We start from the raw sequence: 26,075 nt of genomic DNA, 5'->3' as shown, positions 1-26,075 counted from the left end.
GTGGAACTGTGTGCAGACGCACGTATCTAATCCTTCAGTGTGTGGAACTGTGTGCAGAAGCGCGTATTTAATCCTCTGGTGTGTGGGACTGTGTGCAGACCCGTGTATCTAATCCTCTGGCGTGTGATACTGTGTGCTGATCTGTGTATCTAATCCTCTGATGCGTATATCTCAGTTTGGATATCAGTGTTGTATTGTGCATGTGGAGTGACCATGTGTATTGCAGTTGGAATATGAGTGAAAGACTTGCAGGTTTGTATTGGCTAAGGGGGGGGGCACTGTGTTTAGAATGCTGTATCTCAGCAACGGTACATCCGAGCGAGCTGGAGTCTTGTCTTAAACCTTCCCGGATACCTGAAGTATCGCTGTACCAAATTTGGTGAAGATCGGTCCAGTTGTTTGGTTTGCATTAGAGAACAGACAGACAGACAGACAGACAAGAATTCATTTTTATAATATAGAGAGATATAAAAATTTTCACTCTATTTCACTTTTACATGGTTTCGGCAGGGTTGCTGTAACAAATTTCCTGATTTTACAGCAGGCACCTAGAAATAAATGACTTATATAGGAGCGCTATAAGCTTACTTTATGGTGTGAGCTGTAGTCAGTGGGGAAGATTTACTGTCAGAAATCTGGAGCATATTATTTGATAACTCTCCCCCAATGTGCATGAAGGAGAAACTGAGCTGATCTATTGTATTATAATATCTCTTGGAAATTCCTCTGACACTAATTAAACAGTTGAGCCCGGGGCCCCACGTGGGGTAAACACCATCACAAAAACCACAGCGTTATGCAAAGCGAATCCTATCCACACATTGCAAAAGAATACATGCAGCGGAAATGCTGTGTTATATCTGTGGAAACATCAGCATTTTCCATATAGGTATAATTGAAGTAGAAAGTCCGCAGAGGAAACATGCTGTGATTTCCAAAAATGCAGCAGGTATTTTTTCTGCAATGTGTGAATGGGATTTGCTAGAATCCCATCCACTTTGCAGGGACTGTAAAACGCTGCGGCTAAAACATGGTGTCTATGCTCCTTGTGGCACGGCCATAGGCTGAAGCCTCATGTAGCATAAATGTCGCAAATTCCACCCACCCATTGCAGAAAAATACCCGAAGTGGAAAGGTCATGGGTATGAAATGACTCCAAAACCCCATTACCCATTTGACGGAATTCGTACTATCTCTATACAAATAAGCAATGTATAAAATGTAGAATAACTAAACATCTTATGGATTTAGAACCTGTGAACAGTTAACAAAGAGGGCCCTTGCACACGACTGAGTTCAATCTGTGGGAAACGGTCCGTGTGTGCACAGTATGATCCAGACTATACTGTGCCGTGTGCATAGAAGTCACTACATCATAGTCAGTTATGATGTGAGCTTCCCAACAGTCCAACTGGTACAGTATTGACCTGATAGCATTATGTGTGTTCAATACTGTAGCAATCGGGCTGTTCTGGAGCTCATATGTACACAAATGTAAACGCATCATATATAAATAGTTGTAAACAGTGACTCCTATGTAAATGGCTCAGTTTAGTTGGGGTCCTAACACCCTCACATGGGCCATTTCCCATGGATTGGACTTATTCATGTGAAAGAACTTGATAGCGTTACGTGTGTTCATTACTGTAGCAATCGGGTTGTTCAGGAACTCTTATGTAAACATATGTAAACGGATCATATGTAAACATTTGTAAACAGTGACTCCTATGTAAATGGCTCAGTTTAGTCGGGGTCCTTCCACCCTCACATGGGCCATTTCCCATGGATGCGACTTATTCATGTGCAAGGACTTGATAGCATTACGTGTGTTCATTACTGTAGCAGTTGACTCTTATGTAAACGGCTGTAAACAGTGACTCCTATGTAAATGGCTCAGTTTAGTCTGGGTCCTACCACCCACAAATGGGCCATTTCCCATGGACGGTGCTCAGTCGTGTGCAAGAACTTGATAGCGTTATGTGTGTTCATTACTGTAGCATTCGGGTTGTTCAGGAGCTCTTATGTAAACAGCTGTAAACATATGTAAACAGTGACTCCTATGTAAATGGCTCAGTTTAGTCTGGGTCCTACCACCCACACATGGGCCATTTCCCATGGACGGTGCTCAGTCGTGTGCAAGAACTTGATAGCGTTATGTGTGTTCATTACTGTAGCATTCGGGTTGTTCAGGAGCTCTTATGTAAACAGCTGTAAACATATGTAAACAGTGACTCCTATGTAAATGGCTCAGTTTAGTCTGGGTCCTACCACCCACACATGGGCCATTTCCCATGGACGGTGCTCAGTCGTGTGCAAGGACTTGATGGCGTTATGTATGTTCATTACTGTAGCAATCAGGCTGCTCAGAAGCTCTTATGTAACGGGTGTAAACATATGTAAACAGATCATATGCAAAAGACTGTAAACAGTGACTCCCATGTAAACAGCTCAGTTTGGTCAGGGTCCTACCCCCCACACCTGGGCCATTTCCCATGAACGATGCTCACTGCTATAATTTCATATCCATAGTTTGTTATTTATCTGCTCAATGAAAAAAAAATCCAATAATACTAAAATGTAACTTTTCTTTGCAGCAATTGACGGCAGATTTGCATTACTACTACATTGTGGAATTGTCTTTCTACTGGTCTTTGATGTTCTCTCAATTTACAGACATCAAAAGGAAGGTAAAATCACTTTGCTTTGTTGGCACTTTGTTACATTTGGAAATTTACTAAAAGGCAAAAGTAGTTCTGCTGTTAAACGGAAAAACACATCCCTTCTTTGTTCTTTGGAAACAAAATGTTATGCTTTTGCTTACTTTTCTATTAATTCATTTTCTATAGATTCTATTTCTTGCTGACTGCCATGACAAGGGTATACTTACATCGAATATTACCGTGCCTGTAAAGCAATAAGCGTAATACTTGTGGCGGTAAATGTTCTGTACGTAGAATAAAATTAGATAGAAAAGTCAGGGGGATTCAAAAGGAATGATAGCTGAGGGAATAGAGCATAAATGTATTAACAGTAATATATACACTATGTATCCAAGTTATATCCGTATACTATACATGTCCCATGTGGTTTCTATTGGGAACATAGGAGTGCTAGTCTAGTTCGGTCCTTAGACATGCCAGCATATTCTATGATAGGGACTCTGTGATACGTCATCTCAGGACAATCATATGTGGTTGGAGACAGATACACCTAGTCCTTGATTTAACCCCACAGGCTGCTGCTTCTGCATCATCCTTTAAGAATCACCTAGTAGTTAAGATACTATTGATAAGGAGGAATTGCAAGGACAGGTTATGCCAAGGAGTCAACCTCTAGACAGAATATACAGAATATCTTTACTATGATTGTTTACAGATGTATCCAACCTTATCTTAGCTCGTGTTTGGTTGGGGACATGTTATCATACCCCTAGACAGGCTGCAACTCGCAACACATAGTCATACATAGGATAGATACTTTGTGACAGAGTATTGCAAAATTATGTTTCCTTAAAAAGCTGTCCATATAGGGATTGTCCAGGATAACTGGAAATCCCTACACTAATCTAAACACCCTCCCCCTCCTACTTTCTAAATAACATAATTAATCAAAAATGTATAGTTACCCATATACCTAGGGTGGCCATGTGACCGACCCAGGGACATTTTCTGATTATCTGGTGACAATCTTCTTCCCCATTTCTGGAAACAGATCGTCACTTCTACTACCCCCGCCCCCATCCACTCTATTATACTTGCACTCCATTATACTTACCCTTGTTCCTGTGAGATGGCACCTCCTTCTTTACTGATTTTGCAGGGTGCGCTCTCTACTCCAAGCGCTGCTCTGCGCACTGCTGCTGATAATCCACCTCTACTGCGCATGTGCAATAGATGTGGATCATCACTGCCAAGAACAGAGCAGCGCTCGGAGAAGAGAGTGCGTCTGCAGAATCAGTAAAGAAGGAGGAGATGTCTCGCGGGAAGAAGCCTGGAATGGAAGTAAATAATATGGGTCGGGGTTGGTCTGAGTTGGTAGGGAAGGGTGGGATAGCTAGAGAGACAGGGAGGGGGTGTATGGGAGGGAGGGAGGAGAGTAAGGTGAGAGGGATTAGGGTGAAAGTTACATAGCAGGAAGCTGAACCAGGGAAACAAATGCAGGAGATACCAGGAGCTCCCAGAGACACCCAGAAATCACTCAAAGCACAGCTAAAGGTGTATTTTCAGAGGTGCATTTAGTCTGTGTACTATACAGTGCACCAAGCCAGGTGCTGGCTTCAGTGCTTACTTCAGTGCACTGTATAGAGACCAGGTGCTGGTAGCGCAGCTCAGCTCCCATCAAAGTTACTGTGCGGTTGTATATTTATGGCCTATCCATAAGGATATGCCAGAAAATTAAAAAAATAATAGACAACCCCTAATCTACAGTGTATGGCAGTTTTAGAATAAAGATGAGCCTATTAGTCAGGGAGAAAAGGGGCTGCCAAGAGCATCATCCACTCTGGAGGACCCAGTATGCTCCTTACATTGTATGGATAGCCTACAAATTTCAATGGACATCTTGTAATGCTTATCTTTTCCTGTGGAGGCACTGCAGGGGAAGTGGACATGTGTATAAGTCAGACAAGCTGGACTCCACTATGGATATAAATACAAGCCATGGATCTGGAAGTCCTGCGTCCGGCTCTAACCTCTACCTAAGCAGATTTATATAGGATTGATCATGAAGAATATTTCTGTCACTGACCGTCTTGATTTCTGCCTTCTATAGATTTTTATGGATTATTTAATGATGGCCATCTGGTGGGGAAGTGAAGTTTATAGGAAAGCTTCAGAGGAAAGAAATGGACAAAGTCACTTTGGATTGATTTTTAAATCTGTCCTGTGTGATTGTAAGGCGCAATGGCCGTGGTCGGAACCTTTGAATGTGTCAAGCAAACGCCAATATTGGTAGTTGGAGATGGCACTTACCTATAGATTTTCAATAGCTGGTTAAGAATACCGTAACCATGCATATATACTGTTCAATATAAACTGTGCAAAGATGAAACAGATCCACAAATGTAGCAAAATGTGCAGATTTATTCCCACAAAGTTGTGTGCAATACCACAGCTCGAAGGTGGAGCCATTCTCAAGGCTTGCAAATGTTGCATGTGATATGAGAAGAATAAACCTTTACTTTTCTCCACATTTGGAGTTTGTCTTCTCTATGCATGCTCTACCTGGAAACTTTAAATGAACGTGTCACCAGAAAATGACCTACTATTTGTGTTAAACATATACATTTTTAAAAAATATTTGATATTAATTAAATTGTTCATGTCCCTATCTATATTTTAAAGAAAGTACTATATCCTGCAATTTTAACTCTGGCTACTAAGCTTAATATTAGACTACAAATTGCCAATTCTGTAGATGTTATCTCTCTCACGTCTAACAAAAACCGCATTACAATAGAAGGTAACACCTCTAAAGATAACATCACAATCCCCACATCATTGCATCCAGTACTAACAGTAGATGTCACAGCTTATCTTTTCACCATATTTGCACAGAGCATGCCTAAAAACTCAATGAGTTAGCTCCAGTCTATTGGTACCTATGGCCATGACTGTTCTGTAAAGCACCTGTAACGTCTCTGCCTGTTCAGGTCACTGCGCCACCCTCTGCTCGCTTGCTGCGGTGCAGGAGGCGTGTGCAGTTTAATTCCTTGCTTAGAGTTTTTGGTTGCACTGTGTGAACACGGCTCTAGTTCTGTAATTGAATTTCCAACACACTCGTCTTCTGCCCTTGTTTGCCTCTGTTCATTAAGTGGTTAATTTTAGCCTTGCCCTGTGATTCACAGCCTGTCTACCTATCAACTCCAGGGTGGGTTCTTCCTCCCTATTTATTCTAGGCTCACATTCACATTGGTGCTTGCTATTGCCTTGTGCGTGCTGGCTTTTCTCTCGCTGTTTTTCCTTGTATTCTGATTCTTGACCTCTGGCTTTCCCTATTGACTACTCTTTTGGATATTGATTTTGACACTGCATTGCTGGGCTGTTACTGACCCCTGGCTAGCTGACCTCCCTTGTTGTTTGTCTTGTCCGCATTTTGTGCGTCACGTATTTAGGAAAGGTTTTGTCATTCAGTTGCCACCTATTACCTAGGATAGGACCGGCAAGCAGGAGGGGACAGTGGGGGGTTTCAGACCAGGGCTCACTGTCTCTTGTGCCCCTTCCTCCAGGGTTCATCTACAGCACTGGGGAACTGCTGTCTGGCACTTCCCTAACAGCACCTCATTAAATACTATTAACAGAACCGAGGAGAAGCTCAGACAAGATGGCCGCCCCATAACCATGTACAGTAAATCAACTTTAAAAATATATAGTCAGAAAATAAAAAAAAAAGCTTAGAAAAAAAGTTATATTTTTCACTTTCATCTGATTTTAATATATAAATCAAAAAATTGGTGTTTGAAGTCCAGTTCCTTTGAAGCTTTGCATCCACTTATTGGATGTTGTTTGAACTAGTTCTCGATTTCTTGGGTCTTTTGGTGTCAAAACAAGTTTTTCCTGTAAAAGGAAGGTCATGAAAAATGACCTATCCGGCTTTTATGTTCAAAAACATATTTTTGGTGCCTTATTTTAATCTTTTATTACTACAGTGTCTATATATATTCCTTAAGTCCTGCAGCCTCAAATTAGGTTGACACCCCCTGTTCTGTAGAGATCACTTCTCAGCAGCCATTTCATTTTCATCGCAGGCAGGGCAATAAAAGATCACTGTACAGATAACACAGGATCGGGCATCCACAATAGGTGATGGACACAGCTCACCTCCACTCCTTCTGTGCACTGTAACCCCTTGTTCACATTTGTGTTTGGCAATCCATTCGGTGAGTCCGCATGGGTAGCCCCCAAATGGACTAACGAATGCACTGGCAAGCGGTGTGCAATGAAAGCACATGGACCCCACAGACTATAATGAGGTCCGTGTGCTTTACGTGCACTGCCTGCACGAATCATGCGGACATGAAAGTAGATCATGAAGTACTTTTCTGTCTGTGGACACCACGCGGAGAGCACATGGACCCCATTATAATCCATGGGGTCCATGTGCTTTCACTGCACACTGCTTGGCAATGCGTTTGGTATTCCGTTCAGGGGGGTCCCCATGCAAACACAGATGTGAACGAGGGGTGACTTCCATAGAACTTTTAGAACATCTCCTATCTGTTATTCTCTGTGATCCATGTGGCTGCTGTAAAGCATATCTCTACAACAGCTCAGGCAAGATGGCAGCTCTGATTCCTTTATGTATGGTTATTTATCATTATGGTTGTTTCGTTATTTTACAAAAATAATTTTTTTTCACCTTATTCTGACCATTAGAGGGCGCTCTATAGGTATCCTAATATATGTAAGCAATCTCCCCATTCAACAGCATGTACTTTATGGTTAAGGTTTATTTGGCTCTCTTACAAATGACCTCCTATTAGATGTGAATTATTTGAGCAACTCTCTAATGTCTTCAGTACTAGCGCGGCGTGCGGGATGTATCCTTGATCTCCTTTTCAGTCCGGTTGTCTTGGGATTTCAATTTCCCTGACTGTCAGCGCAGAATAGCAAAAATATTTAAGCCGGTCTGTGCCGTATCTACTGCCGCAGCAATATTAAATGACCTTACTTATGCCGAGGCTTTGATAACAGAGTACAAAATAGTGATATGCAAGGATGAACATGAACTTCTAATATACACGTAGAACATCCGCTTGTGAATTCTGTTTTGTATATCCTAGGATTCCTTCCGAACAAGAATTTCTATGTAAATACCATTATAGCTATTACAATAGAAAGCTTTGTCAGAACTGGTAAATTGGAAAGGGAAAATTCACTTTTGCTGAGTGACAGGTCATTTCCTCCACCAAATATATGTTACCTTGGATGACACTATGGGGGGAGATTGATTCATCCAGGCGCATTGTGAAAGTGTTTCGCTAGTACCTCTCTCCCCTGTAGAGATTGCCACTTATCTCCAAAATACAAACTACTGGCAAAGCCCTTTTACAGAACATGTCACGGGATGAAAAGAACGCCAGGGCAGATCACGCCATTGTTTTCCACCACTTCTTGTATTACAAGTTGCACCCAAGTGTATTAAGAATCTCATACGAAATTTGTTCCAAAGTTCCATATTATACCCCATGAGGCTGATGCCAGTTGCCCCATGAGAGTAAAAAGTTCCATCCTAACTCCAAATATAGCAATTGGATTAAGTCCCTGGATCAGTGTATACCAAAAATTTTTAGTTCCCATAACCTGTGATATTCTTACTTTTAAATACAAATCTTAAGATAAGATAAGATATTCCTTTAATAGTCCCACAATGGGGAAATTTCAGTGATACCCTTCTTAAAGTTATCGGACACCACCACATCCCATGGCTGTAAGTTCTATAGACTCACTGCTCTTACATTAGGTTCACGCTAGTGTTTGATCTCCATCATTCGCGTCTGCATGTGGACTCAAAAGATGGAGACCCTATCCACTTAAAGGGATTCAGTCATTAAAATCCCATTTTTTTTCTCCCTAACAGGTAGGAATAGCCTTAAGAAAGGCTTTTCTTCTCCTACCTTTAGATGTCTTCTCTGCGCCGCCGTTCAGTAGAAAGCCCGGTTTTCTTCTGCATGCAAATGAGTTATATTGCAGCACTGGGGGCGTCCCCAATGCTGCGAGAGAAATCTCCAACGCCGCCTCTATCTTTGCCTGGAACGGCTTCCCTCTCTGTCTTCTTCTGGCACTGACTTCAAACTTCTAGGCATGCGCAGTTGGCTCTGCCGTCGGGCCTGCAAAATTTTCCTGTGGCCGCTTACACAGTAAATTGGTGTAAGCGGCCATTTTATTGTGGCTCCTTGCATAGTAAGCTGGGGTAAGCGGCCACAAGAAAATGGCCACAGGCATGCGCAGACGGCTCTGCCTGAGACCTGACGGCAGAGCCGACTGCACATGCATAGAAGTTTGAGGCCAGCGCCGGAAGAAGACGCAGGGAGAGGCCGTTCCAGGTGAAAACAGAGGCAGTGCTGGAGAGTTCTCTCGCAGCATTGGGGACGCCCCCAGTGCTGCGAGAGAATTCATTTGCATACAGAAGAAAACCGGGATTTCTATCGAATGGCGGCGTGGAGAAGACATTTAAAGGTAGGAGAAGACTAGCCTTTCTTAAGGCTATTCCTGCGTGTTAGGGCAAAAAAAAAATGTTGTTTTATTGATTGAATCCCTTTAAAAAGTTGTTATCTGCGGAAACCTATGGACCCGATAGACTATAATGGGGGAGCTGTCCCGATGACTATACAGCAAGTCCTATCCTGCTCTGTGACATCAGAACAGGATGTATTGGAACCCCTCATTGAAATCTGTAGAAGAAGGAAGGCACTCGGATGATACTCACATTTAATCTGAGTGCATTCTGGTATTAATTTGTCTCCCCCTTCGGCCTTAACACTTGATGTGTGCATGAGGCCTAAGTTTAACTTGTCTGAGCCTTATTTTGTACATTGTAATTCTGCTCCTGTTGCTCTTTTTGCACCCCCCGGAGGGACTATCATCCGTTTCTGCCTACGATGGAGGTCTCATGAATACCTCGATTGGCCTGGATAATCTGCCTTCTCCTTCGCTCTGACTTAGCTCCTGGTTTTGTTCTTCAGCTCACTTGTCTGTATATGATATTTCTACCCCCTGAGGATTGCCATTCAGATTAGGAAAACCATCTAGCAGTGTCACATTTAGAAAACACATTTCCACAGGCTTTTCTTGTCGATGATGGCTTTAAAATCTGTTTAACAAAACCACAAAAGCCGTTCGGCTCGCTGTGCTGTAAATTACCATAGTGGTCAAAGCGAAAATTACACTGTACCTATTGAATGTTCCCTTTGGGACTCTGCACAAAAGTATATTACATCTGCTTACAACATGAGCTATTCGGTAGTCATAGACTTCTATTAGACTTCACTGTACCTCAATGCGCTCCAGTGAATGCCATATTATGAAGCTATTCTATTCTACAAGTATGGCTTTTTGAAAGGAGTAACCCTTTAATACAATGCCATACAGAGGAATATACAGTATATAATACACACCACAGAGTGCCTACGTCTCCATAATACAAAGCAACAGGGAACGCTATGCGTCACTGTACAGCCTTCAGCACATGGCCCTGCCGTATGTATGACGCCTATCACGTCACCAGATGATAGTCAAATACGTCCCTTTCTGCAGAAAAAGCATGTTTTGATAAAACCTTTAGCATAACCAAAGGTTGAAAACAAGACACAAGAAGATTGTCACATAGTCAAGGCTTAGGAGGAGATTATTGGCCAAAACTCTGTAACGTGTGGACCTATTGTGTCACGTTACTGCTTTGGCTTTGGTCCACTCCTGAGGACATTGTCTAAGTGATCTCCTGTTTCTCACCCTGAAACCCCTATAGAGGGATCTGGACTTGGCTACAGTGAACCACAAGGTCACCTCCTCTAGAAGTAGTCCTGGTGTGGTTGATGACCGACTCAGATAGGTCAAGAGAAACCAGTCTGTAGCACCGAGAAAATAGGCAAGAGAGTAGTTAAGATATGGTCCACCCTATAGGTGGACTTGGATATGGAATGGAAGCAAGGATCCGCACTCGATGGTCATGTAGAGAAGGCAAGAGTCAAATGAGTGTATTGGTAGAATCGTTTTTTATTGGTATGAAGTACAGTACAGCACAACGCGTTTCAGGTTACAGAAAACCCTTTCTCAAGTGCATAAATCACAGATCCACGTCGGGCAGGATGCATCTGCCCGACGTGGATCTGTGATTTATGCACTTGAGAAAGGGTTTTCTGTAACCCAAAACGTGTTGTGCTGTACTGACGGAACCGCTGCCACTCTCACCCGAAGTATTCACTTCATCACTGTACTCCAGGGTGTTGTGCCTCCATCACAACCCCATCAGGTGAGAGGCCTATTGGTCATTTTTCAAGTTGTGTCCTTCTTCGAGTGTATACTACACTTAGTGCGCTCGGTGTCTCTCTTTTTACTTTTTTTTATAGGTGGACTTGGTGCTTTTTTGACCCATTTTATTCCCATGATCCTTAATTCTTCACACCGTTGTTTTGCAAATATATAGGACCTCTGGAGTAGAAATGCCCAGACAGGTTTGAATATAATGGATAAGACTAGCTTAGACTGGACCACTTATCCTCTGGGGTCCCATAGCAGCTGCATGGTGTGCCCCATGGTATGTATGGTCCACATACAGTAGCATTACGTTGCGAGTTCCCGTGTTAATTTGGGTTCATGGCTTTTTGCCTAAGATGTGACCATAGTCTCGCTCCTTTGTCCAATGTCAAACTCCTATATTATTATTTGTTCCTAAAATACCCAGGGAGGATCTAATAAATTTTCTGTTATTACTGGATCTGTCGACAACTCGTCCGCATCTAATTCTGGTGCCCTCGAAGCCGTTCTGTTGCTAGAAGCTATTGGGTGGGAGCCAGTCTTTCTTGAATATTTAATTTAAGAAAACCTATCAGTAAGAAATCAATGGCTTTCTTCCAGACCTTGGTTACTTGAGGATCAGTTTGAGTTTTTTCCCATAAGAATTATTGGTGTGAATTGATTGTTCCTGTAAGATACATTAGTTAGTAAGTAGTATGTAAGAACCAATTCTGTATAAAAACAGTCAACCAATCCACATTGCTATAAAACACAGATACAGACGCCAATAAAATAGTCATCTGAAGAGCCCATGGCTGTTATTTAAGCCACAAGGTTTCTTCAAGTTCATTTGCAGACATAATTCAGATGCCATAGCCGGAATGAATCCTCCAATTAATTTTTCTAAACACCTTACCAAAGCAGCAAGTTTTTGTCTTGGATTTTTCCTCTTTTTTTAAAATCAAACTAACCATATGGGGTTTGTTTTTTGCAGGACAGGTTGTATTTTTTACAACTTATCCTGCAAAACAATTATCGTAGCTCCCTTATAAGTAGAGATGAGCGAACACTAAAATGTTCGAGGTTCAAAATTCGAGTCGAACAGCCGCTCACTGTTCGAGTGTTCGAACGGGTTTCGAACCCCATTATAGTCTATGGGGAACATATACTCGTTAAGGGGGAAACCCAAATCCGTGTCTGGAGGGTCACCAAGTCCACTATGACACCCCAGGAAATGATACCAACACCCTGGAATGACACTGGGACAGCAGGGAAAGCATGTCTGGGGGCATAAAAGTCACTTTATTTCATGGAAATCCCTGTCAGTTTGCGATTTTCGCAAGCTAACTTTTCCCCATAGAAATGCATTGGCCAGTGCTGATTGGCCAGAGTACGGAATTCGACCAATCAGCGCTGGCTCTGCTGGAGGAGGCGGAGTCTAAGATCACTCCACACCAGTCTCCATTCAGGTCCGACCTTAGACTCTGCCTTCTCCGGCAGAGCCAGTGCTGATTGGCCGAAGGCTGGCCAATGCATTCCTATGCGAATGCAGAGACTTAGCAGTGCTGAGCCAGTTCTGCTCAACTACTCATCTGATGCACACTCGGCTCTGCTACATCAGATGTGTAGTTGAGCAGAACTGGCTCAGCACTGCTAAGTCTCTGCATTCGCATAGGAATGCATTGGCCAGCCTTCGGCCAATCAGCGCTGGCTCTGCCGGAGGAGGCAGAGTCTAAGGTCGGACCTGAATGGAGACTGGTGTGGAGCGATCTTAGACTCTGCCTCCTCCAGCAGAGCCAGCGCTGATTGATCGAGTTCCGTACTCTGGCCAATCAGCGCTGGCCAATGCATTCTATTAGCGTGAACTGAGTTTGCACAGGGGTTCTAGTGCACCCTCGGCTCTGCTACATCAGATTGCTACATCTGATGTAGCAGTGCCGAGTGTGCATCAGATGTAGCAGAGCCGAGTGTGCATCAGATGTGTAGTTGAGCAGAACTGGCTCAGCACTGCTAAGTCTCTGCATTCGCATAGGAATGCATTGGCCAGTCTTCGGCCAATCAGCGCTGGCTCTGCCGGAGGAGGCGGAGTCTAAGGTCGGACCTGAATGGAGACTGGTGTGGAGCGATCTTAGACTCCGCCTCCTCCAGCAGAGCCAGCGCTGATTGGTCGAGTTCCGTACTCTGGCCAATCAGCGCTGGCCAATGCATTCCTATTGGAAAAAGTTTGTCACAAAAATCACAATTACACACCCGATAGAGCCCCAAAAAGTTATTTTTAATAACATTCCTACCTAAATAAAGGTTATCCCTAGCTATCCCTGCCTGTACAGCTATCCCTGTCTCTTAGTCACAAAGTTCACATTCTCATATGACCCGGATTTGAAATCCACTATTCGTCTAAAATGGAGGTCACCTGATTTCGGCAGCCAATGACTTTTTCCGATTTTTTTCGATGCCTCCGGTGTCGTAGTTCCTGTTCCACCTCCCCTGCGCTGTTATTGGTGCAAAAAAAGCGCCAGGGAAGGTGGGAGGGGAATCAAATTTTTTGGGAGTTTGCCACGTGATGTTCGATTCGAATCGAACACATCGAACAGCCTGATATCCGATCGAACATGTGTTCGATAGAACACTGTTCGCTCATCTCTACTTATAAGTAGATGGAGACATCCATACCTGTGCAGCCACTCTTTATTCACGTAGACGTGGCCCTATTTTCGAGATAGCTGTCCTAAAGGTGGGTTTGTTTTTGCAGGATAATTTTATTTTTGCAACTTGTCCTGCAAAAACAGTTTCCATAAATCCTATATAAGTGAGTGGAGAAACTCGCACCTGCGCAGCCCCTCTCCATTCACTTTTGGAAATGCTATTCAGTGGAGGGACTGACTGTTGAGAACCCACCGATTCCATTGAAAATGTAGTGTTGGATTCAGACATGACCCACCCTATTAATTTCAGTGGGCAGGTCAGAGATAGCTAAGTGCTGTACAGTACTTTGGCTATTTCCACGCCATATGGGCCACCATTACATTCTCAATGTTATTTAAAAAAAACCCTCTGTTTCCAGGATTGGTGGGTATCTCACTGGTCGGACCCCCACTGATCAACCATTTATCATCCATCCTATAGATAGACGATATATATGTTTGTGATATACAGTGGGGCAAAAAAGTATTTAGTCAGTCACCAATAGTGCAAGTTCCACCACTTAAAAAGATGAGAGGCGTCTGTAATTTACATCATAGGTAGACCTCAACTATGAGAGACAAAATGAGAAAACAAATCCAGAAAATCACATTGTCTGATTTTGTAAGAATTTATTTGCAAATTATGGTGGAAAATAAGTATTTGGTCAGTAACAAAATTTCATCTCAATACTTTATGTATCCTTTGTTGGCAATGACAGAGGTCAAACGTTTTCTGTAAGTCTTCACAAGGTTGGCACACACTGTTGTTGGTATGTTGGCCCATTCCTCCATGCAGATCTCCTCTAGAGCAGTGATGTTTTGGGGCTGTCGCTTGGCAACACGGACTTTCAACTCCCTCCAAAGGTTTTCTATAGGGTTGAGATCTGGAGACTGGCTAGGCTACTCCAGGACCTTGAAATGCTTCTTACAACGCCACTCCTTCGTTGCCCTGGCGGTGTGCTTTGGCTCATTGTCATGTTGAAAGACCCAGCCACGTTTCATCTTCAATGCCCTTGCTGATGGAAGGAGGTTTGCACTCAAAATCTCACGATACATGGCCCCATTCATTCTTTAATGTACCCGGATCAGTCGTCCTGGCCCCTTTGCAGAGAAACAGCCCCAAAGCATGATGTTTCCACCCCCATGCTTTACAGTAGGTATGGTGTTTGATGGATGCAACTCAGTATTCTTTTTCCTCCAAACACGTAAAGTTGTGTTTCTACCAAACAGTTCCAGTTTGGTTTCATCAGACCATAGGACATTCTCCCAATACTCTTCTGGATCATCCAAATGCTCTCTAGCAAACTTCAGACGGGCCCGGACATGTACTGGCTTAAGCAGTGGGACACGTCTGGCACTGCAGGATCTGAGTCCCTGGCGGCGTAGTGTCTTACTGATGGTAGGCTTTGTTACATTGGTCCCAGCTCTCTGCAGCTCATTCACTAGGTCCCCCCGCGTTATTCTGGGATTTTTGCTCACCGTTCTTGTGATCATTTTGACCCCACGGGGTGAGATTTTGCGTGGAGCCCCAGATGGAGGGAGATTATCAGTGGTCTTGTATGTCTTCCATTTTCTAATTATTGCTCCCACAGTTGATTTCTTCAATCCAAGCTGGTTGCCTATTGCAGATTCAGTCTTCCCAGCCTGGTGCAGGGCTACAATTTTGTTTCTGGTGTCCTTTGACAGCTCTTTGGTCTTCACCATAGTGGAGTTTGGAGTCTGGCTGTTTGAGGGTGTGCACAGGTGTCTTTTTATACTGATAACAAGTTTAAACAGGTGCCATTACTACAGGTAATGAGTGGAGGAAAGAGGAGACTCTTAAAGAAGAAGTTACAGGTCTGTGAGAGCCAGAAATCTTGATTGCTTGTAGGTGACCAAATACTTATTTTCCACCATAATTTGCAAATAAATTCTTACAAAATCAGACAATGTGATTTTCTGGATTTGTTTTCTCATTTTGTCTCTCATAGTTGAGGTCGACCTATGATGTAAATTACAGACGCCTCTCATCTTTTTAAGTGGTGGAACTTGCACTATTGGTGACTGACTAAATACTTTTTTGCCCCACTGTAACCCATCAAATCTTCCCTTTAAAAAAAAAAAAAAAAAAGGAAAAAAAAGAAAAGATTTGCAAATAAATTGTCTCGTGATTTGCACGTCGGAGTAATTGAGCGTATTCTATATAACAAAGACATTCTGTACTTTATTACTGATTGTTTCTTCCCCCAATATCATTTAGACGTCTAGAAGGATCCTGATCACTACATAACAAGAGTCTTAATCTCTCCGTTCAGTAATTGAGTATAATTAGTGATACAGTCTCTACATCATTCATCGACATGGAGTGGAGTAATCAGAGCGACGCAATAAGCATCCTTTATACTAATGATTCACAATCCGATCTGAGGCGGAGTACACATCCATGACAAATCTATACGGCTGAATCGCTGCATATGGCAGATGGATTGTGCATTGTACATGGCGTTTACTTCAGTCACTTGTGGTCAATGTTGGAATGCAGTCCACCAAATAAAATAATTCTGGGGCCCGCCCTAACGTAACTCTAAGGAAATAGTCAGTAGTGTAACAATCGTAGTCGCAGGGGGTGCGACTGCGACCAAGCCCGGAGGTATATGGGGCCCGCGGTCACTGAAAATGGCCACCATGATAGTGGTCAGGGATAGCCTTGTTCACACATATGTCCTACAACCTACTCAACAGCAGATGATGCCTTGGGCAAGATGGGTTCCTCTACAATAACATAAGGAATACAGAATTAAAATATACGATTAGTAATAAAAACGGATTCGACAAAGCACGTTTCAATTTATATTTTGTAATTTGTTGCAAAGGCAGTTTTTATGAAAGTTGAAATATGTGCTGGTCAGTCTGTTTGATGACTATATAATCCTTTATAAATGATATTTTCTGCTGATAATAATCACATTATGGCTGCAGCACATTTTACATTTGTATCAGAGACTGTAGGCGTGTGCAATAAGGAGCAGTCTGCCCCTTGCCTATCCATTACTGATACTGCTATGCCATTCTGCCAGGAATAACTGTACAATAGCAAACAAATAGTTGATACCAATTGACCATAATATAGGAGATCCAGTAAGCAACTGCAAATATAGGTTAAATACATGCAGGCAAGGAAAAGCAGATTGCTGTCTGTCAACAATATGCAATCCATAATCACACCAGTACATGGAAGACTTTTCTTACATTGTAAGCTGTGAGATTTGCCGAATGTTCAGTCCTTTGCACAGATCAAGCCATTTGCATACGTGTCTGTACAGGCTGTGATGAGAATCAGCCCCTCACCTCTCCATTCACTGTGTGAAGACAGAAAAGAACCTTCCCCTCCACTCATTGTGAAAACGTCTTGCTTTCGGATGTTATCTATGTATGGACCTTCCCTAGCACAGGGAGTGAACTGCAAATTAGCTAGAAGGGAGCCACCTAGTGGCAGGAAATGAATAACGTTTTTTCAGGCAGAAAGTAGCCACATTTTTAATTAAAGTGCATTACATTTTGGCCTAGACTCACATGCCCTTTGTAATGAGACACAGTTGACTGAAAAGTTAGTGCCCATTTACATGAATGTTATATTATGTGCAATGGATTCAAGGTGTCCTGGTCGGTCCATTTTGGTTTTTTTGCATCTGTTTTTGATACATTTCCCCCATTGACTTTAATCATATCCGATCGATCTGTCTTAGTATGCTTCATAGGTTGACTAAGGATCTTTTTTGTTTTATGAATCTTACATGTTCTTTTCTACGGTTCCGTAAAATAAAACTTATATTTTTTCTTTAATCTTATGATTATAAAATACAAGCAGAGAGCTTTCATCAAAGACTGGACTGGAATGACTAAAAATAGGATATGGCTTTGTGGCACTGCAGACTTACTTGGCATTGGTGGCCAGCATCTTGGCTGACATTATAAGGTTATCTGAATGGAAGTTTTCTGCTTGTTGACAGTTTTAATATATTTTGGAGAGGAAAAGAATTTTCCATGAATATCAAGAATCAGTCTTGAGCACGACCATGGCATAGCTCTGTACAGAATGTTATTTTAGAGAATATATTGGTTATACATTTTTACAGTATTTTCATTTTATTTTCTTTAAAATAATGGTGTAACCTAAAAAGAACAAACACACAAAGGCTTAAAGGAATTGTCCACTTTTTGTTAGAAGTCTTCATGAAGAATAGTTGCATCAAATGACGTTATCCCTATCACTGTCTCCAAGATGTCATATTAGAGGTCAGCCATTGCCCTTGTGTACCCTTTATAAATATACCTGAGTAAAAGGTGTAGTTAACTCTTTATGTTTTATTCACCTGGATATTGGAACAATTGATATTGAAAAATAAGCTGACCAGAGGGTGTCATTCTACTGGGATCCCCAGCGATCAGCTGAAATCGTTTTGGGAAACCGGGAAGATACTGTTTGGTTTCATTGCAGTGACCCTGTAGGAGGAGTAGAAAACGAAATTGGATATAAGGGATGGAAATGCGTGGTCCTGAGCTGGCTTATAGATCAAAGTCTTGAATGTGGGATTCCAGATTCCACTGTGTTAGCCAATGGATAAAAAAATATGCAAATCTATTCTCCAGGATGTAATTAGGAGAACGGTGCACTCTGTACGCCACCCTCTAGAGGGCAGCATCCTTAGCATCATGCATGACTCAGTTAAAAAGTCTAATTAATCATGATGTGGATTTAATTGCCAAATTAGTATTTCTATTCCAAAAGGAACAGATTCCCAACTATGGACAGCGCTGTTTCAGCCTATTGGACCTCCTCAGCATATCCCAGGGATACTGATTTGGCAGAATGAGAGAGAGTAGACCAGGGTCAGGGGATAATCGTACACATCAGGGAGAGTGTGTGCCTACATCCCTACGCTATGCTGAGGAGGCCCAATAGGCCGAAACAGCGCTCTCCATAGCTGGAAATCTGTTCCTTTTGGAATAGAAATACTAATTTGTCAATTAAATCCGCATTATGATTAATTAGACTTTTTAACTGAGTCATGCATGATGTTAAGGATGCTGCCCTCTAGAGGGTGGCGTACAGAGTGCACTGTTCTCCTAATTACATCCTGGAGAATAGATTTGCATATTTTTTACCCAGAATCCCTAGCGGAGCAGGAATGACTTGTAAGTCTCCGTACTGCCTATGTAGGCACACACTCTCCCTGATGTGTACAATTATCCCCTGACCCTTAGCCAATGGAGTAAGAGTCATGGAGTTGTAGTTGGGGACAGTTTTGGTAGAGTTGAAACAAAGCTTCCAACACCTGCTGATGGACTCCTTGCACTTCAGGTTAGTCACAGTTCAAGTTCTCACTGTGATTAATTTCTTCTAGTGCAGGGAGTCCTTATCTGAAGGAGTCCCTGCACTGCAGGATACCCACAATCATATAATGACTGTGGGTAACTCCCTTAGAGAGTAATGAGCACTTCTTAGAGTGTGATAGAATCACTCATTACAGGCCAAGGAGTGAGTGGTGCACATGAAAAGGGGGCAGCATGGCAAAAGGGGGAATTGTACTTATTACAGGGAGGAACATGCAGGGGGCAGGAGGAATATGTTTAATATAGGGGCACTGGATGCATTACATTATAATGGTAACTCGTGGTTATCGGCTTAAGACCTTGACCAATCCTTCTTATTGAGGGGACTTCAGCATGTGTGCGCTAGGTAACCAGGGCTACGTGATTAAAATGAAGTCTAATTTTTAGGCTTAACACTAGCCCTCCCTCCACTCTAACCCAACCACGGAGCTGCTTTTTAAAGACACATTTTGGCCATGGCCTCATCTGTAGAGAATGTGACAATATTTCTGTAAACTTGGTAAATCTATGAATTCATTTTTTATAAAAAAAAATAATTTATGGGCTATTTTAAAGAATATGTCAAGGAAGTCCATAAATACCCGTAAATGTTATACAGTAAAAATCTCTCTATTCGATATATCTACAGCATGGGCAAGCATTTCAGATTTGCTACCAGCAGAGTCCAGGCTACTGTTTACACCATAGAGATGTGAATCATTTTATAGCTTTGTATATGACTTTTGGAAAGATCCCAGGCCTGTAGGGAGCGATTCCAGTAATAGCATCTTGTCTGGGAATCGTTGAGGTCCCAAAGTGCTATGTGAAATCTCAATATATACTAAGTAGTTGTTGATCCAGCTGTACATACATGCCGCAGTAGGTGTCACCTTCTATATGTACAACTTCCATCTATCTCGGTAAAGGCAATGCTCACTAACCATTTAAGAACCAAATACAATTCTACCATTGACGTTGAGGAGAGACGACATTATTCTTCTCTCTTTATGGGTAATGCATTTGCTCTATATTGAAATGTTTCTATGGCCGCCTTGAAAATGGAAATTTTGTGTTCTCTTGTAGGATTTTGGAATCATGTTTCTTCACCATCTCGCAACGATATCCCTCATCACATTCTCATACGTAAACAACATGGTACGAGTAGGTACCTTGGTGATGTGCCTTCATGACATGGCGGATGTTTTGCTAGAGGTGAGTCTCTTGTGTTGTCTCTCTCAATATTACAGGTTACGGACTCTAGATTCTAAGGACTCATTGATCCAGGGTTTTTATACTGACTGTTGGAAGGAATGGGGCAATTGGCATGAGCCTTATGGGGGTTTTTTTTGCCTTCCCCTGGATCAACACTGTAGGGAATTGTTCGATTATAGGTTGGACTTGATGGACTGATGTCTTCATCCAACCTCGTCTACTATGTAACTCTATGTATGGCAAGTAGAGATGATGAAATTTCATGAAATTCCTTTTGGGTTCCATTCAAACCTTCAACTTTGATACAATTTTGTAAGACTTTCTGAAGTCTCCTAGGACTGTACTTTTAGAGTAGAATCCAACTTAAACTCGGCAGCAGATTCCGTCCTGTGAACAGGTCTCTAGTGCCCCATAGTCTCTAATATCGTATTTGTATCGTAGTTTTGGCCCTTACTGTACCATAGCCGCGTGCAACCGTGTCTAACACTTTAATGCATATTCTCAAAGCTGCAAAGTCTGTGTTAATTTTCATCAACATGAACAATGTGCAGGCCAGAAATAAAGACATGTCAGTGGTTAATAACACGCTGCAGCTGTCAGTCAGCACAATAACTGTCTACTCTTTTATATTCCAGGCAGCCAAAATGGCAAATTATTCCAAGTGTCAGAAACTGTGCGACCTCCTGTTTGTTGTGTTTGCTCTGGTCTTCGTAATTGCTAGACTTGGCGTATTCCCTTTATGGTAAGTAATGATGACACTGAAGAAATGGCTTCTGCAGAGAAAAGATAATCATTTAGCAAGCCTTGTAACTTCTCTGATGTGTAATAATTCCAGCGCCTTGCTTTTATTCTATTACTTTCTGTTTTTCAGTCCATTGATCCTCCGTTACCCTCATTCTTCACTTTAAAACATTTCGCTGCAAAAAGAGTTTCTCAGAATAAGGAATATAATCTAGTTAGCGCCACGAAGACACAGATGGACACGGTTTTGTAGAAAGCTACTTGAATTTCGAGATTTTTTTTTAGATTAGTTTTTGGTACGTTTTTGAAACGTGATTTTTTGACATTTTCCAAGTCCTGTAGGAAAACGTCAAAAAGACACAATAGTTAAAGAATACGTAAAAAATCCACAAGATATAATTTATTGGACTTTAAAGTAGTGTATAAAAGCTCCAAAAACATTGCAAAAAGTGTCACAAAAAGTGGAGCGAAACGATCGCTGGGAATCCAACCCAAAGACCAGATGTTCTTTGGATGATGTCCGGTCTGTTAGTCTCTACCAGAATTCTAGTGGTAGTCATAATGCCAACATTCAGTGTACCATCACACTTCACTGGCAGTAGTACTGGTAGTCTAAGGCCTCAGGCACATGACCCAGTGTGCTAGCCAAATGGGCGCTGATTTTTTTAATGGAAGGTGCTCAGAACACACTCAGATGATATCCAAATTCCTTCTCTGAATCACTCACTCCTATGTGGGGGTTCCGTCTTATTCCAATCCAATATTATGGAACAAGATAAGACCTGCTCTATGAGTATCATATCGAAACGGAGCATAGGAGCCCTGCTCAGACAGCACACTTGGTCTTGTGTATGGGGCCTAAGAAAGAATACGTTTTTCTCCTGCCAAATGTATTGACATAGGACATACCCCTTGGTCTTGGTATTTCAATCACAAGTAATCATAGTAAACCCTCTTTAACAGGCCCCAGGATTAAGGCAGATCATATACCAAGCCCGTAAAGATGTAGAACAGAGACTCTAGGCCTGATCACACTTTAACCAGACCCCAGTCCTTTATGCAAACCTCAGACCCAGACCCCAGTCCTTTATGGAAACCTCAGACCCAAGTCCTTTATGGAAACCTTGACCCAGACCCCAGTCCTTTTTGCAAACCTCAGACCCCAGTCCTTTATGCAAACCTCAGACCCAGACCCCAGTCCTTTATGCAAACCTCAGACCCAGACCCCAGTCCTTTTTGCAAACCTCAGACCCCAGTCCTTTATGCAAACCTCAGACCCAGACCTCAGTCCTTTATGCAAACCTCAGACCCATACCTTAGTCCTTCAATGCGAACCTCAGACCATCCTGCAACCAATGGAATAAGTAAAAAAAAAAAAACACATTTCTATAGTTAGAGGATATTATTATGTTATTAGAAAACAAAACACTTACCAGTAGGCTTTTGTCACAGCCAGACAGTTCAGAAATCCCACCAGCTTTGGGTGTCCGATGGCCGAATGTTTCTGTGGTTAAAACTTAGGTATAACTCAGTCTTACCTCTAGAATTGCATTGGCTTTTATCACCCTAGGGAGGGGTGTTGGACTTGAACCACTTGTGGTTGCCACATTGTCTGGCTGTGTCCTTAAAAGATTCTCAGAGCATAATAAACTGTTCATGTTTCCATCGTCATGTGGCTGCAACATCCAATGGAAGCCAAGACGAAAGGCAAGAACATTTCTTTACAAGATTTTTTGCCTATGGTAGGAAGTAAGCGTGAGGTCCTTGACATAGAGTCTCTCTTTACTGTCTTTTAATCCCAGTGTTTTCTAGATTATTCCTTTAATTTCTCACAAAATGACGGCCATATTATATTGACAGTAGTCACATGCTGCACCATGGCTTCACTGCTAGGTGACGTGACTTCATTGGTGGCAGCTTAATATTAATGACTAGCAGGGGACTACTAGATGCTTCTTTTTTCTGGTACCAGACTGTGTTCCTGCTCTCCCTTTGATCAATTGAGTTTCACTCTGAAAATGTCTGCTATATCTCAGAGTGAATTGTAGGCCTATTAATCACAAAACTAGGATTACAGATGTCTATGGAGAGGGGAGGAATGAGCAGGAAATACAGGAGATAAAACACGAAAGACAGGCTTAGTCTGGAGCTAAACAGGAGCTTACTATCACAGCCATAGTAGTCTCTTTAGTAGAGGTCAGTGCTTCTCTATATATGTCATGCAGTGTTAACCCTGAGTGAGAGAGAGAGAGTTATGAAGCAGATTCTTCTCTACTTACTGTATGCAGTATATAGCAGCTAGTCTACACCCACTACCTCCGAGAGAACTACAATCTCCAGATATATTACGCATTGGGAAACTGCTAAAAAATGGGAATTATAAGTCATACAATGATCCGAAATAGCGTTACATCTCATCTATTGAGTTATGCAGACGCAATATGTAAATTTTAGGTATGCCTTAAGGAAAGTAGCTTTTTCGTCTCGCTGTTCATCCAGACCTTCTCCTACAAGTTGAGTTTTATCTTTAGACTGGTATCACTGGCCCTGGATGGCAGGGTAATGTTCTTGCTATTTAGGTATTCTGTGAAGCTTTTTTCCTGCAATCCTTCCTTTCTCCTAGAATTCCCTGTTCCCGGTCACACAGTACATGGGACTCATGGCTGATATAGTGAATTGTTTTTGTCTTCATTGTCAGTCAGAGCAGAAGTGTCAGGAGAGCATGCTGTAACATTGTCTTTCTTACAATTACACTCTGCTCGGCTCTGACTCCTCTGTTTTACACGAGACTAATACAAAACACTTCAGACTTTCACAGTCTCTTTCTATAAAAGAAGTGACATTTGAAAATGTCATTATGGGCTGTGAGTCACACACAATCCGGGATAGGGGTGCATCATCTGCAATTATCTAATGGGAGATGGGAGTGATTCTCATCTACATTCATACAGTATATGCCGTCTGCGGGCCATGGGTTTATCATTTCCAGCATTGCATGCCTTGGATGGCGAGGGCTCTGGGTGTGGAATAATTGAATGCGTATTCTCTCGGCATAATAATGTGCGTAAAGATAATGTGCGGTTTATTGTTTTCTCTGCTGCGATATGTAGATGTGGTTAGATCGCATCCTGCAGCAAATTGCTTTAGCCTCATAAATATGTGAACCATTGTTCTAGCCTATGGTAAAGCCCCCAAACCAAGTAGCCCCTAGTGGTAGCTATAGACCTCCTATATCAGCCACAGTACCCCCAGTACAGCCATTGTTTCCCAGCCAGTGAAACACTTGCTAGCCAATGTTATTGCCTCTTCTTCCATAAGAGGTTCGAACACTCATATTGTCTACCTACGCCTACTAGTAGGCAATGCTTTGACTAAGACTATATGGCAAGATGAACACAAGGGGGTGAACTTTATTAAGATTGACAATTCTTACACCAATTTATGAAGACTGGTATTTTCAAACCTACACTGGCCAAGGGTGAGGAGGATGGGCACACCTTCCCAAAAAATAAGGTGCACACGCCTCTGGACCATGCACCTAAACTGACTTCCATAGCAGCTGTAAATTGGCATAAATAATCATAAATCTGGTGGGGTTGGTGGTTCTGCCCATACCAATCCCTTCGCCAAGACTCTTTTCCAGGAAAGAGGGCGGTGCAAAAGTAGAAAAAAGTGCAACATTTTGTACAGAAACCCAATTTGCGCAGATATAACTTTTTTATGCCTTGTATGCCAGAAAATTGGAGTACAAGATCTGATAAATTTCCTTTATCTACCATGCCATATGCTTTTATGGTTGCCACTGTGTGCCTATACCATAGCATAATTTGAAGGCTTCCATTAGAGGATTATATACTGTAGATCAGGAGCATTTGGATGCATCCACACGGCAGAAAACAGCACTGAATTTGGTGTGGTCCTTTTGCTAGCAGAAATCGGAACCCATTGAAGTCAATGGGAGGCTTTTTTTCAGCGCTGAATCTGACTCAGATTCCACACCAAATTCAGCGCCATTTTCCTCTGTATGAATGCACCCTTTCTGGTTAAAATCTAGAATACCTCTGCTTGACAATGCAATACAGTGCAAGAACAATGACTACACCGATAACCTAGACCCGGAATGAAGTCACATTAATGCTCAGTACTTACAAGATACCAAACTAGTCAATTTGCAACAATTTATCTACGGAACCTATGTTAAAGGGCTTTCTTTCTTTTTGTAATGATGTTTTTATATCGCACCCGGCCGAGTATGTGAATGGAGACCTCGCTCTGTCTTCCTGCCTTCCAGAACTGGCTTTATTGTCTGAACAAGCTGATTATCTTCTTACTTTAGCCTCTTCATTACACAGTAAAATCCGCTCCATTACTCATTTTACTTTTATTGCAAATTACATTACTGGTAGATTGGCATTATAAAAATAATCACGAAGAGAATCACTTGACATAAACCCAGAACCACTGCAAAGTCTTAAAGGGGATGTTCATCTTATCCCAAAGTCATTCTTTAGAGAACACATACCTATAAAAGGCAATAAAAAAAGTCTACAATTTGCATTTATATGTCACCCAGGATCCTAAACTTTTAGATTATATTATATATGCTAGTTTTTACATAAACAGTTATTTCAGGTTAGTAATGGAAATCCTAGTAAATGGGATATTATCCTATATCACCTTCTTCATACCCCAGAAATTGACATTATTGTAGGGTCAGTTCTCAGGGTCTGAGTCCAGATCAGGCCCTACAATAAATTAACACTCAATACTAAACCACTCAACTAGTGACCCAAAAATAGAACCAGACCCCGGGCCGGATCAGACCCCAGAATAACTATAAAGTCATTTCATACCAGACCCTAGAATGAATACAAGTGGAGAAGAAATCGACAGCAATAAATCAGATTTACTTGCAATCCAAGACGAAGGGACGGATTTATTAAGACTGGCATTCTATACGCCAGTCTTAATAAAAGCCCAGTCAGGCACAGGGCATGAATAATTGGAGATCTATGCCAGTCTGGGCAAAATATGGGCCCACCTTGTTCTCCGTCCAGTCCACATTTCCTGAAAATGGTGATCGAGGTGCATATCGGGATGTGTTGCATCCTCAAGACAAGAGGGGGCCTTGTGC

General features: G+C 42.1%; 1 protein-coding gene across 1 annotated transcript in view; it reads left to right on the top strand.

The window, feature by feature from the left end:
* Positions 1 to 26,075, top strand: part of CERS6 (ceramide synthase 6) — a 146,756-nt gene that overhangs the window by 94,362 nt on the left and 26,319 nt on the right. Inside the window, exons 6-8 of the mRNA XM_075284229.1 lie at positions 2,595 to 2,687; positions 20,072 to 20,200; positions 20,836 to 20,942. Coding sequence (XP_075140330.1) covers positions 2,595 to 2,687; positions 20,072 to 20,200; positions 20,836 to 20,942 — 329 coding nt within the window. The remainder of the gene's footprint in view (positions 1 to 2,594; positions 2,688 to 20,071; positions 20,201 to 20,835; positions 20,943 to 26,075) is intronic.

Source organism: Leptodactylus fuscus, chromosome 8 (assembly GCF_031893055.1).
Source record: "Leptodactylus fuscus isolate aLepFus1 chromosome 8, aLepFus1.hap2, whole genome shotgun sequence".
Lineage (NCBI taxonomy): Eukaryota > Metazoa > Chordata > Amphibia > Anura > Leptodactylidae > Leptodactylus > Leptodactylus fuscus.
This window is presented reverse-complemented; position numbering and strand designations above follow the sequence as displayed.